Genomic DNA, 13,213 nt, shown 5'->3' on the forward strand with positions numbered 1-13,213 from the left:
TTAATGGGGAAGTCAAGAGTGCCTGAACCATTATCCGAACGGTTCTCTAGGCTCACTTCCTCCGATGGAATTTTGGAGGGAAGTGCTTTTATCAGTCATAATACATTGTCTGCTGAAATACGAGCAGGAAAGGATCTGAATAGGCAGCTTTGCTTTTAGATACATGCGGCTGGGTCTGAAGCCCGTATTGGGGGGGGAGTTATCACACTCATTTGATTGGGATTTGAGCTGCTAATGGAATGTGCTGCCCTGTCTGCTTTAGAGGAAGCCATCAGTAAGTATCCCCATTTCCGTTTAGTAATGCTCGTCTGTAGGCAGCATGCTGTGAAGAAGATTGTCTTCACCAGACTGAATTGATTACCATTATATGACAGGAAGTTGAATGATTTCCAGTGGCCCTGGGTTGTTCTGGATAGGAGTAGGCAGATGTTTTTTAGGTAGGAATCCTGGTGTTATACATGTGATCCCTCCCTTTCTTGCCATCTTGACAGACCCCTGTACGGCACTGCATCCGGCTAAACCAGGGGTGGGCAAACTTATCCACAAGGGGCCATTGTGTGTGCAGGATTTGGGGGTAACCTTTAGCTCAGCTGTTCAAACCCAGGTGTGAGGACTCTTCAGCCAATCAGTCCTCTAATTAGTAACCTAATTGGGGAGTTGCAGTGAAAACCCGCACACACAGCGCCCCTTTCTGGATAAGGATGGCCACCCCAGGACTAAGCAGTTTGTCCAGCCTAGGGTGATGATGTCCTGGGGAGAAGTGGTGGGAAGGGGGTTTCTGATGGGTAGGGGTGTGAGAACAGCAGGCGTAGGACGTCTCCTCACCCCTTCCGGTTCTGAGGACTCCTTAGGAGAAGAATGGCGCAGCTGAGATTCAGATGGATTCATGACAGCACTGATCCATCACCCTCCTATCCTGTATTTCAAACTGTTTAATGAAGCTGTCCGGTCCCACCTTCCTGTATTCCTTCTTTATTTCACCTGATGTTATACCTTCCTAGCCAGATATGTAAAAACCTCCTCCAGGTTTTCTTTTGTGGATTTCACCATATTTTGGTTTTAATTCAGACTTTTGTGGCATGAGATGTGATAAAGACAAACTAACTTTTGTGAGTCAGTCAATGTTTTATGGTTATGTTCCTGAAATTCTCGGCTCATGGTGAGCTGTCCTGATGTCTTGGCAAAGGTGAAGCAGTGCTGAAGTCTGCCACCAGATGGCAGTGTTGCTCTAGGCTGAGTTTCAGGCTGCCAGTGGGACTGCTCAGGTTGTTGGCCCAGAGAAACGCACGGGCTGTCACACCGAGCCTCATTCATGTCTCTCTGCAGTGCCCCTCTGGGCTCTTGGCGTCCCGTTGCTTTACATAATCATAATCATTATAATTATAATCTGGCTGGGCTGACTGTAGGGAGGCAAAGCACATTATCCACTGAAAGACTGAGCTGGCTGAAAATAGTCCCTCCGAGCCCTATTGTTTTGTGCAGGGTTGTGGTGGGCAGTTTGTACTATCTGGTTTTAAAGAGGCCGTGTGTGCGCTCAAATTCTGTGTACCTGCAGATTTGTTACGAGGGACAAAATGTTGTAAGGATTCAGAACTGCGTAAACAATTGGGCAACAACACCATAACATCACTTATCAGTTATACTGGCCTTTTAATTAGCACTAAGCCCCGAAAATGGAAAAATGTGTAAAAAGATGTGTACTGTTAGAGATATTCAAAGTTCAGTGTTGCCCTGAGTTTGGATTGCTCCCCCCCCCGCCCCCCCCCCGAGTTCCAGAATCTTCCTTTTTGCACATTTTTGACCAAAGCCAAGAGAGCAGCGTGAGCCAATAGCCCTGAAACAGCTGAGATTAGGATCTCTGATCAATGGCCCAGTAGTGGTGATTACTCTCCCAGCCGTAGGCTATGAATCCACAACCTTCGGGATACAGGCACAGGTCCCTGTCGCCGAGCTGCATGCTGCCCCCCATGTTAGATCCCCATTCTCTTTTCTGCTATAATAGTTGAGCCAGAGTTTAGTCTACGTGTGTCAAAGTTCCAGGGTTCCACGTCTGATCACAGGCAGATAGTAACTCATCAGGTAGGATGGCCCCCCTCCGAAGTGCTCCTCTGCCCTTTTCTGGGTGGGGGCTGCAATTGTCCCTGCGGTGGTCCTCCTGGGGTTCCCGTGCCCTGGGGGGCCTCTGGATGTCTGGGGCCCGGGTCTCCTCCGTGTCGGCTTCATGTCCTGGGTGGGCGGGGCTGTGGCTCCCCACACACACTACTAGACATTTACATGGAGAAACCTTATGAACACCAGCGCGCTGACACACACCAGGTGTGCACACAGGTGCTCACGGACACATGCTCACGGACACATACTGTCTTGATCGGCTGTTGTTTCTGGGCATGTGTTATAATGCTGGTTGTGTGTGCTGTTCAACAACATTTAACGTTTGATGTTTGTTGTGATTAGTACAGATGTTGGTTGTTGTCTTTCTCTTTTCAGCAGACATGGAAGCAGATTATCTGTTTTGTTTTTTTCTTTTCTTTTTTTTTTTTTCCTCTCTCTCCCTCTCTCTCTTTCCCCCTTCTTCTCCTTTGTTCCCCCCCCCCTCCTTCTTTTGAGGAAGTAAATACAAATATAAAACAAATAAATAAATAACATAAATAAATAAATACAAATAAAGTAGTCCTCTGCAGAGGGGGGGTGGAGGAGGGAATTTAAAAAAAAAAAAAAGAAAAAAACCTGCTGGATACCAGCACTCCAGGATCAGGGTTGCCTACCCCTGACATACTCCATGCAGCCAGTGGTGCCCCCCCCCAAAGGTGTGGGTATGGGCACGGGCAGCCAAACATGTGGAGATGCTGTCTGCCCACGTGTCCTGGGGGACGTCTGGTACACTGTAAGCTGCCTGAGGGGCCTAGTGTAAATTACTTTTGTGGTCTGGATGTTATAAGAAAATGAGGATTCATTTCTCCTGCTTCAGAAGGTCTGGCCCCACCCTGCTGGGTATACCTGGGTGAACCCTGGTAATCGGCGTGGCGTGCCCTGGATTAACTCCCCCGGGGAGCGCGCGGGTGATTTAATCACCCCGTTGATGGGCCTGACCTTTCCCTCCTTTATGGACGCTAGTTAGAAATTTCATTACCCCCCCCCCCCCCCCAAGCTCTCTCTTCAGCGCTCATGACTCATTTTAAATCCAAGCATTATAGTGCACTCCCCATCATGACCGATCTCGGCATCTTCAGAATTCAAGCGCTCCCCTCTGCTCATGGTCCTATGCACAGACTCTCCACTGCCCCCACCTGGACACTGGGAGTATGACGCATAAGTAATGGACCTGCTACTCCCCTTAAATGATGGATGAGTCTGAGGTGGCTTGGCTTGACGGCGCTTGGATCCGGAAAGATGTTTTATTTATTTGTTTTGTATATGCAGGCACGCATAGTTTTATTACACCCCAGCAAGCAGGGCTGTCTGAACGGCTTGCCGCCTGCACCGATTGTCGGTTTGGTTTGGTTTGGTGGCAGGACTCGAATTGCATCGGGGCTCCAGCAGGCCCTAACTGCAGCCTTTCGTATCTCCCCGAATGCACGGCCCCTGTCTCTCGTGCGGTGTTTCTGTCCAGAAGCCCCCCCGCCTTGGCATGTGAGTGCCGGGAACCATTTCAGCAGATAAAGCTTGGCAGAATAAATAAAGCAGGCGAGAGATGGATGCTGTGAATGGCGCTGCGCGTGCGGGGCCGCAGAGGTTGTGCTCGGCGTGCCGAAGTTAATCCCACATCTGGCGGGTTTGGACACCAGCCGCGGCACGGCGGGCGGCCCTGTCCTCATCCGCATACGGGCCGCGTCACCGGTTCACAATGGCAGCGCACAGAAGCGAGCTCATTGTTCCGGAGAGGCCAGCGGCTACATAAAAATTGTAGTTCACATTCTGCAGAAGCTTTGCACTGCTTTTTCTTTTCTTTCTTTTTTCCTTTTTTTTTGAGAGGAGATGGGGAAAAAATGCCCTCAGACTGGAGCGAAACATGAACATATCAAGGCTGCTCTTAAAGGAAAGTGCAAGCAGAAAGCGAAAACTTGGCCGGCCAATAGAAACGCAAGGAAATCAATGTGGCCGATTCCAGCCTTTCTCCCCTTGTTTTTTTTTTCTTTTCTTCCCTGCCTCCCTTCCATTTTGAGAGGAGTATTGATCGTCTGTTGAGGTTATTTTCTAGCTCGTCTGGAAGATGACGCCATTGTGAATGGTGAACCTGGTCGGCGTCGGCGCGGTTGTCTCCGCTGGATGGAGGCTGCCTGTGGGGGGGGGGGGCATCTCGCCCGCGTGGGCATGGCGTGGGGGACCGCTTGGAGTTATTAATGCAGCTTGATCTCGCTCATGTTCAGGCTGCATTAACCTTAACGCCAGTCCTGATGGGAACTAAATAGTGTAACAATTAAGGCCTCAGTAATCCCCCTGGCCAGTGTAGAAAGGCCCCCAGGGGCGATTCTAGGATTTTTTTTAAGTTGGGGGCCATAATTCATACAGAGGGGGTCAACCTTATTAACCAATGATACGTTTTGAATCGGTGAGTGACAGGGTAGGGCGAACTCTGGAGCCAGTCTGCTCTCCCCCGGTCGCGAGTGCCTTATATACGCCCCAGAGGGCTTGATGTGGATAGAGGTGGTATATAACCTTTTTATAAATAAAACCGAACATAAGACAGCTTACTTGGGTGGTTAACTAGGAATGGCACTCATAGGTGGGGGATTTTTAATTCATTTAGTTCATCGGCTGCGTTAAGCTCCTACAGGCTGCAGAGCGTCGAGCCCCAGAACTGCCTCCCTTTTCCCGCGCGGAGATAATCTCAGCCCTTCCAGCACAGACTGCTGGACCCCCCCCCCCCAAAAAAAAAAGGGAATGCTTCCTGGGGAGCAGCCCGCTGTGACTAAGCCCGACTCGGCGGGAAGCACAGGGGCGGAAAACTGGGGTAAACGCCCGGAAGATAACCAAGACCTTTCCGGTCACAGACCAACACTGTTATTAATTTTGGATGGAGAGTGCACTATAGTGCTTGGATTTAAAAGTAAGAAAATAGAAAAATGAGAACTGTAGTGTTTCTCGCCAGACTTCGATTTCCGGATTCAAATCTATATCGTAAACTGGCGGGGTTTTGTACTGCTTAGAGCGACTGATACTTCAGCCGTGGTGCCCTGCACTGGGCAAAACCCTGGCAACTGTTTGAATGTTTACAAGGAGGATGGTGATGCTGTTCGCGCCGGAAACGCCACTGCTGTGGCAGGGCTCTGTGGGTGGGGTGGAGGTCTCGGGCACTCTGATTTCACTGGTGATGGAGCACTTCTATTATAGAGGTTCCGAACTTATTGATTTGTGCCCTGCCTTTATTTTGCCTGCTTATCTTCCAACTGCTGGGGAAGAAATTCAGCAACTTCTTTCTTTATATAACAAAAGAAAATGTTGCAATTAATAGCAGGGGTTTTATCCTTATCCTTTTCTTTTATGGATTTTTTTTTTGGGGGGGGGGGGGGGGATTTAAATGCATTGAAAAACTTGTAGTCTTTGACTCCCAGGACTCTACCTGTTAGAAGTTAATATGCTTCCTGTTAGGGGAGCTACAGTAAATCAGTGTAGTCAGTAAAGCAGGAAGTTTTCTCACATTGTAATCCCTGAATCTTAGCCGTAAGGTTTTCTCTCTCGCCTGCAGGACATTTTGAACAACCTAGACAACCTGGAGTCATGTGACTTGGAGGAGGACGACCTCATGCTGGATGTGGATCTCCCCGAAGACTGCTCGCTGCACAGCGGTGAGTGCGCCTCGTACCCAAGGCCTTCGCTGATCTGCCGCTGTGCCTGTAATGGGTTCGGTGCTGTGCGTTTTTTTATTCTGTGCGACCTTGGTTTCACTCCTCCTGCGTTGCTTGGCCGCCTTCGGCCTCTTGGTGGCAGCACACGCCCACACTTCTCTAGCAGCCCGCTGATGTATGGCGAGCGAGCGGCAGCTTGGCTGTCTCAGCGATGCTGGAGCCGCCGTCCGCGGCGGTGCCCCGCTCTTGGCACTTTTGTGAAGTGCGACCCGTAGCGGGGTTTTCAGGCTCTCGCGCACGTGCGAGAAACGCTTCGTGAAGCGCTTTGGTGCCTTGGTGTGACCGCAGGGTGCCAGGATCGGTGGCTCAGCGGTCACACGGTGTCCCCTTTCACAGATGCGGACATATCGTCCTGCACGGAGGGGCCAGGCGACCCGGGGCTATGGGGGCGGTCTGGGCAGGGCCACGCCTCTGACAGGTGAGCAGACTGCGGTGTCCCTGTCAGAACCACCGGCTTGACGTGTTTGAGCCGTGCTCCTGCCCGTGTGTGCTTGCAATGTGCCTTTGCTGGGATAAGAATATATATCTGTCTACATATATATGTTATATCTGCAGTTATGTCAGTGGGGCTGGTTGGGATGATACAGGCATCACCGAGAACCTGGTAACCCATTCAGCTCTGTCTCCCCGTCTCTCTCTCTCACCGTCTCGCAGAGAATCCATGTTTCCGGAGCTCGATATCTACTCCGCACTGGGAGTGGACCAGCATGCCGGAGGCTGCGTGCCACGCTGCACCAGTCCGTCCGACGTCGAGGCGGAAGCGCTGTGGGACCTGGCCCAGGACTGCTCCACTGTCAAGGCCCAGCTGCTCCACCTGAAGGGGCTGCTACAGGTGTGTGAAGCTCCTGGGGCTACCGGCACCCGCGCACACACACACATATTCGCATGCAATAACACAGACCCACATGCAGGGGGCGCACCATCACACCCATGCAGCACAGGCTTGGCTGGGATCCAGCTCGCTGAGATTTTAAAGGAGCTGCGATCCTTCCATAAGTATGACCACATGATGTGCTTTTACCAGAGGATGGGGATGTGTAACAGAGACGCCCTCAGACGTGGGTTTGGGAATGCTGAAGTGGCCTTCGTTGACGGTCCGACTGTGTTGCTCTCAAAACACATCTGTTGATACCCTCCATCTATCGGCAGCCTTACGCCCATCTCCACCCTATATCTAAATCACTCAGGTCTCCACTTCCGCCACCCCTGGGTGTCTTCTTGCTTTAAATGCCAGGAGCCCTTCAGAGGGCAGGCGTTTCCTGCTGCGCATTCAGCCACATCCTCTTCAGATCAGGGGAGTGCACCCCGCTGCCCCCCTACACGTCGTCCTCGACCGGCACAGAATCCCAAAACCCGGCTCCTCGCTATCCTCATGCCAGTCCGCCTCCCGACGCCGGCCCGTATCAGATCTTCCGCATAATTAGTTTTGTTTTGGTTTGGAAATGTCATTTTTAGCGGTGTAATTATTTAATGAATGTAATTGTTTGTTTTGCTTCAAGTGGTGGAGATCAGGGTAATTTCCAGCTTGAGAGTTTGACTGGAGGTGGATAAAGAAATTTCAGTGAAGTCAGGTAAAAGCGAGAGATTACATCAGTATGAGAGAACGTCAAAGTGAAAAATATGTATTTGATAGCCTCTCGATTTTGTTCAGACACATGTGGACTTGGATGGTTTTCGATAAAAACCGGCACCACGGGGGTGCTAAAACTGTGATGTCTTTCAAATCAGTTACATGAAAGTAAGACCTGTAGGTTGCTTGGAGATGTCTTTTGAAGTACCGAAGGCGATTTCATCGCTTGGTCTGCGACTTTTGGACAGAGGCTTTTGGGAGGACTTTGGAGTGAGGGAGGGCTTTCTAAGTTCCCCAGTGTTTTTGGTTGCTTTAGTTAACTTTGAAATGAACCTTGAAAGTTTTCGCATGTGCCAAAAATGAATAGGCTATGCTTATGATGTGATGACCTGGCGTGAAGCTTGGGGTGGGATAATGACAAAGTGGTATAGGGACCTACGGGCTGCACAGTCACCAAGAAAACACCTTCTGCAGATGTCGCCAAACGTCGGCTATGACCCCACTGTCTAAATGTCATTAAAACCTTTGACAACCGTGCCATTGTGAACTCTGTTCCCCCGCTGCCATAATGTGGAAATTGCCGTGGTAATTTTGGAAATATCCATATCTAGAGGCTGAAGTGAGTTAGCTGTTGTGTGATGCCTTCCCTACCACTGGCCCACCAAAGATTGGAGAGATCCCCCTAGTGGAGGGAGGTATGGAGTGCACACAGGGACACAGGGCGTGGTACATGGAGGTAATGGCCCTGAGAGCACACCTCCCTCAATAAATAACCATGGTGGCTGTATAGTTATTTAATTCCTCTGCCCCAGGCCTGTATATGGATATTAAAATAGGAATTAGTGAACGGTTCGGTAGAGAAAACGACATGCGTGTAATTAAAGCACCGTTGGAATGATTGCTTTGCCTTTTAATTTTGATGTGTAGTTTATATATAAGCTCTTATAATGCTCAGAGTCGTGTTCCTGCACCCATGACAAAGCAGCGAGAAGCTGCACCACTCGATCCATAATCACTTAATTGATCTTCGTCAGCTGGAACAAAATAATTAACGCGGGGGAGGAAAGTAAATGCAGTTGTTGCTGAGCGGTGCCAGAATTTCTGGCAACTTCTGAGCCCGCTGCGTGTCCCAGCAGGGCATAAGTTGCTCGTTTGGGCACACTCTGCAGGCCGTCGGCCTGAAGTGCGGCTTCCTGCATGGGCAAGGCGTGGTTCCGTGTGGGTGTCGCGTGGGTGCAGGGTGACACTGAGCTTTGGGGGTACTCTTAATGGTGATGTTTCTGCCAGTGCAGTTGTTAGAACTTGGCGCAAACCTGGTACTAGATTCTGTAGTTAATGGAGGATCACCTCTCACTCCAAGGGCCTTTTCGGTTCAGCTTGAGGCTGAACGGTTTGTGACAAGTCGCTTTGGCTTTTCGGAGAGTAATAAATGGCAGGTGGCTGTTTAACACCAATGCCGTTTACGCGTGTCGTTAAAGAGGCGGGCTTCTGGCTGCGTTTGCATCTCTGTTATGCGACCAGTCGGCACAGAGGAGGATCCTGGGTAATGGCTTCGTGTGGATTGGAGGTTGCAGCAGCCAGCTGGTGCCGGTGATTGTAATGAGGGCGGTTTGGTTGCCTGCATGGCTCCAAACCTCCAGAGGTTGGAGGTTAGACTACATCCTGAGTCCACAGGCACATTTTCTTCCTGCCTTCATATGAAATAATACCAGGAAACTCCTTGAAAATCCTGATCTGAGTGATGTAAAACGATGGATAATCGGCACGACTGGATAATTTTCGATCAGATGAAGAAACATCACAGGGAAATCAGTTCTGGGTCCGGAGCTTTCCACCAGGAGGTGCTGTGAGTCTTTCCCCCTGTGCACGAATGCGAGGGTCTGTCAGGAGGTCTGTATGTTTATCAGGAGCTGAGCTGATCGCTACCCTGGAACTCCTCTGCAGAGTGTTTTCCTTCCAGCATTTTCCGGGGCTATGCAACATACAGGATCACAGTCCAGCTCTGCAGTACCCCCCCCCCCCCCCCCCCCCCCGCAGATACTGCATCCCTCCATCTTTCAAACTCTTATTTTGAGCCGGATTGGCGGGGGTGGGTTTCTTGGAGCCTGTCACAGGTAGCACAGTCCACAAGCCAGAGGTACATGGGCAATTTATAAATCATAATGTGCTGATTAGCTGTGCTGGCCTGCACAGTTTTTCTATGGTGGCACATCGGTAGTCTGTCCCAAGGTGTCCTGTCTCTCACTAAACGACTGTCACGAGGACTGTTCCGGGAAAATGTTTAATGCTAATTGTGGAAATGACACTAGTCCATCAGCCTATCAATTATGTATGCTCATTTTAACTGGCAGACATTTTCATAGTAGGGGATTTATTCATGCATAATGCAGGGTCCCTCCACTGCGTCCTCAGCTGCCGTCCTTCTTTTGAAAGGCCTGATATTCCTTTGTGAACTATGGAGGTCTTTGTGGCTTTAATTGGCTCCTTGACTGTGGAGACAGGGCTCAGGTGTGGTGGGCCTAAATGGCGGCTGTTTTGGCGCAGTGCGAGCGTGACTCTGCAGCACCCTGCCTTAGGCTCTCCGCCCACCTCCTTGGTCGGCGCACAACAACTGGAGGGTCAAGATCTGGTCGTCAAGGCCGGGAGGGAATGCCACCAGGACGCCCAGCAAGACTGCAGTGGCTGCAGTGGAGAGGACGTGAATCTGTATTTAGGAATGGGGACTAGTTAACGCACAAATCACATGACCCCTACTGAGCGCTCACTGGCTGCAGACAGAGCCCCCTACCCTCCGTCCCTGTGACACCCTCTTACGGATTGTACCCCTGTTAGAAGAACAAACATGTGCGTGTCTGTTTTCAGACTCTTAAGCTGTCCTCTGGATGCTTCCCTCCAGCTGGCATCATCAATCAGGGTCCTTGGCCTGAGGAGAGATGGATTGCTGCTCCCACTGTTCTCAGAAGCATCTAGAAGTGTCCTGGCGGGCCCCCAGGGACTCCATGTTCTTTTTCACCACATCAAAAGGGATCATTTTATATGTTCATACTGCCATCCTTAACCCTACAATCCAGTGCTACTCTGTGGTTTATGTGCTTTAAATTGCCCTTAATATCCTCACAACCGTTCACTCATGGTCCAGTCACTAATGGCGAGGCTTCTGAACATGAAATGGCGGTTCGCGCCATTGCTGCTCTGTGGTGGGCAGGGGCGGGACCACAGGGGCACCAGCTGAAAGCTGATTGGCCCCCGGAATGCCCCTTCCCCTGTCACTCACTGATTCAAAGCATATCATTGGTTGCCCCCCCCCATTCGAATTGTAATAAGCTATAATAGGCTCAGTGCATCACATGCCTCTTGTCACACGTTGATTTACTCGCAATATCAGGATGTCAGGGCCTGATTTGCACACTGGTGGTGCTCTCTGCCTACATTAAAATCCAGAGAGTTGCTTACCGCTACAAACCCAGATCTATTAACATCTGTTTGCTTAACTGGGAAGCCGCAAGTTCGACACAGACCGAAATATTGATTTAATCTTCATGTTATTAACGAGGGTGTAATCACACACATGGAGGGGGTAGAGAGGTTTAGTGGAGCGTGACGCAAGGGGGGGGGTTAGCGGCTGGCACCAGAAGTCGGGTTCGATTTCCAGCCTCCATCTCATTTCTCTTTCTCTGTCTTCTCTCCCCCCCCCTATTCAGAGTGAGGCTGAGGACACAATACAGGAGGCCTTGCAGTCAGATGCCCAGAGTCAAGAACCAAATAAAGACTCCAGTGCTGCCTTCCAGGTAAGGCCACCGTTCCCTCCGCGCCGCAGTGCACCGGAACCTGCCGTGGTCTGTTTTTGGCTGCCTGCGTCCGAGAGTGAAGGGTTTGGGTTTTGCTGGCTCGGTCCTGTGGCCCCCCCGCCCCGTTTGTGGGAGGTGCAGGAATTGCTCCGCTGTCCCGGGGGCTCTCGGGGATGAGTCAGCGAGCCTCTTCCCCTCCAATCTCCCTGACGACAGCGGGACAGGGCCTGCCGTCTCCCTCCCCCATCCACGGGAGTGACACACGTGTTATATATTCCTCCTCGTGAGCTGGCGAACATCAGTCCTTGAAGGAGGAATCTCACCCGTGTGACTCGTAGGTGGCGGCAGCCTCTGGGGCCCCTTGGGAAGGCTGTGGTGTCGAGGAGGCCAGAGCGTGTGGTGACCGGCGCCGCCCTGGTGGGCTGGGCCTCATTAAAGCTGCATGCAGCATTCGGTCGGGGTCCCTTATATGACCCACCCTGCGCTTACCCCATCTCCATTGGGACTGGCACTGGGGTCCCACAGTCCAGGGGAGCTACAGCTACTGGGCCCACTTCCCTTCAGCAGTGATAAACCTAACAGGGGGGAGAGGAGTCTTTGAAACCTGCAGAATCGCCCAGGGACACGGCTGCCGTTGGGTTAAAGTGGACAGTGATGGAGAGTGTGCGGTAATGTGCCCCCCCCCCCCCCCCCCCCCCCCAAGCCACGCTTCTGATAAGACCTGGTACGGGTTCTGAGCGCTGAAGAACAGCTGCCGCAGAGGTATCTGTCACGGAGCCGCGGGCTCTCGCTAAGGTGCCTGCCTTTGTGTGACATTTCTGTGCCAGGTGGAGGCGCTGTTGAGGGAGGTTCAGGAGCTGCGGGAAGAGCTGAGGAGTAAAGAGGAAACCATCTCGCTGCTGACTCAACAAACGGTGAGAGATCTCAAGCGGAATGTTCCAGGGAAAGCCTTGTAACTTGTTTTTCTGTAACTAAGCTAATGGTCAGGGATCCCCTGAAGCTGGATACAGTGTTCAGCACAATTAAAATAATTACTGAGTGGTGTTAAGCAGCTAGCGTTCATTTCATTACATAACTGTTACGGGATATTTAAGGTTGTGCTGCTAGACAGAATCGAACTACCCAAAAAATACGTATTTTGTGGACTGGATTTCTTTGGTTTTTTTAAAAGCTGTTCAAGGTTTTTTTCAGCGTTTTGTGAGAGAGACGGCCAGGCCTTTCCTGTCCTGTGATTACCGTGAGTCTTCAGAGATCTCCTGAGAAGACTGGGCTTGCAGAGAATGGGGAGTTTGGGCCATCATAGTGGATTTTCCAGTGGTTTAACTGCAGAAAGACCTTATGAATGCATTCCCATGTGTCCCTGTTGTCAGTGCAGCCCGCTCTTGAATCTACCTGGAACGTTTTGGCTTTGATGTGAATAACCTCCTTCTGCGTTACCTGGCTCCTGTCCTATCTGCCCAGCACCTGGCCCGGCCGCGGCCCGCTTCGCTCCGTTCCAGTCGGCTCATTAGCTAATGGTGCCTCCCCCGCCATGAGCTGGCCACTGTTCTGTCCTCCAGGCACAGCCCGAGCGCCGGAATGTTCTGCCACCGCCGCTGCCAATAGGCTGTTAGGGCTGTGCCTGCACGCTCTCGAATCTCGGGTTGTGATGGTCTGGGGGGGGGGGGGGGGGTGCATTCACCTGAGCATGATGGTTCTGCTCAGACCTGCAAGCCCCCCCCCCCCCAGAACATCTATTAATGAAGCGCCTGAGAGCTTTAGCGCTTTAACATCTGCATCTACCGTATGGTGAAGGAGGAGAAGCGTAATGCCCCAAGGGGACATAAAGAGGAATTAAAGTCACCTTAAATTTACGTTGGAACACGCCCTGGTGTGAAGTTCAGCAGAATAGAGGAGTTCGTCCGTCGGTACCTTGCACTGAGGGTAACATTACAGGTTACAGACCGGCCCTTGGCACCCATGGCCTTCTGGGAAGACACTGGGCGGTTGTTGCAAAAATCTGTTCGCTC

General features: G+C 51.2%; 1 protein-coding gene across 4 annotated transcripts in view; it reads left to right on the top strand.

Moving 5' to 3' along the window:
* The window catches only part of LOC111853763 (serine-rich coiled-coil domain-containing protein 2-like), a 40,811-nt gene that overhangs the window by 14,394 nt on the left and 13,204 nt on the right, over positions 1-13,213 (top strand). For all 4 annotated transcript variants that reach the window (XM_023831038.2, XM_023831039.2, XM_023831040.2 and 1 more), the window contains exons 4-8: positions 5,687-5,786; positions 6,183-6,264; positions 6,501-6,678; positions 11,118-11,204; positions 12,032-12,118. In XM_023831038.2, coding sequence (XP_023686806.2) covers positions 5,687-5,786; positions 6,183-6,264; positions 6,501-6,678; positions 11,118-11,204; positions 12,032-12,118 — 534 coding nt within the window. The remainder of the gene's footprint in view (positions 1-5,686; positions 5,787-6,182; positions 6,265-6,500; positions 6,679-11,117; positions 11,205-12,031; positions 12,119-13,213) is intronic.

The sequence above is a fragment of the Paramormyrops kingsleyae genome, chromosome 20 (genome assembly GCF_048594095.1).
Source record: "Paramormyrops kingsleyae isolate MSU_618 chromosome 20, PKINGS_0.4, whole genome shotgun sequence".
NCBI lineage: Eukaryota > Metazoa > Chordata > Actinopteri > Osteoglossiformes > Mormyridae > Paramormyrops > Paramormyrops kingsleyae.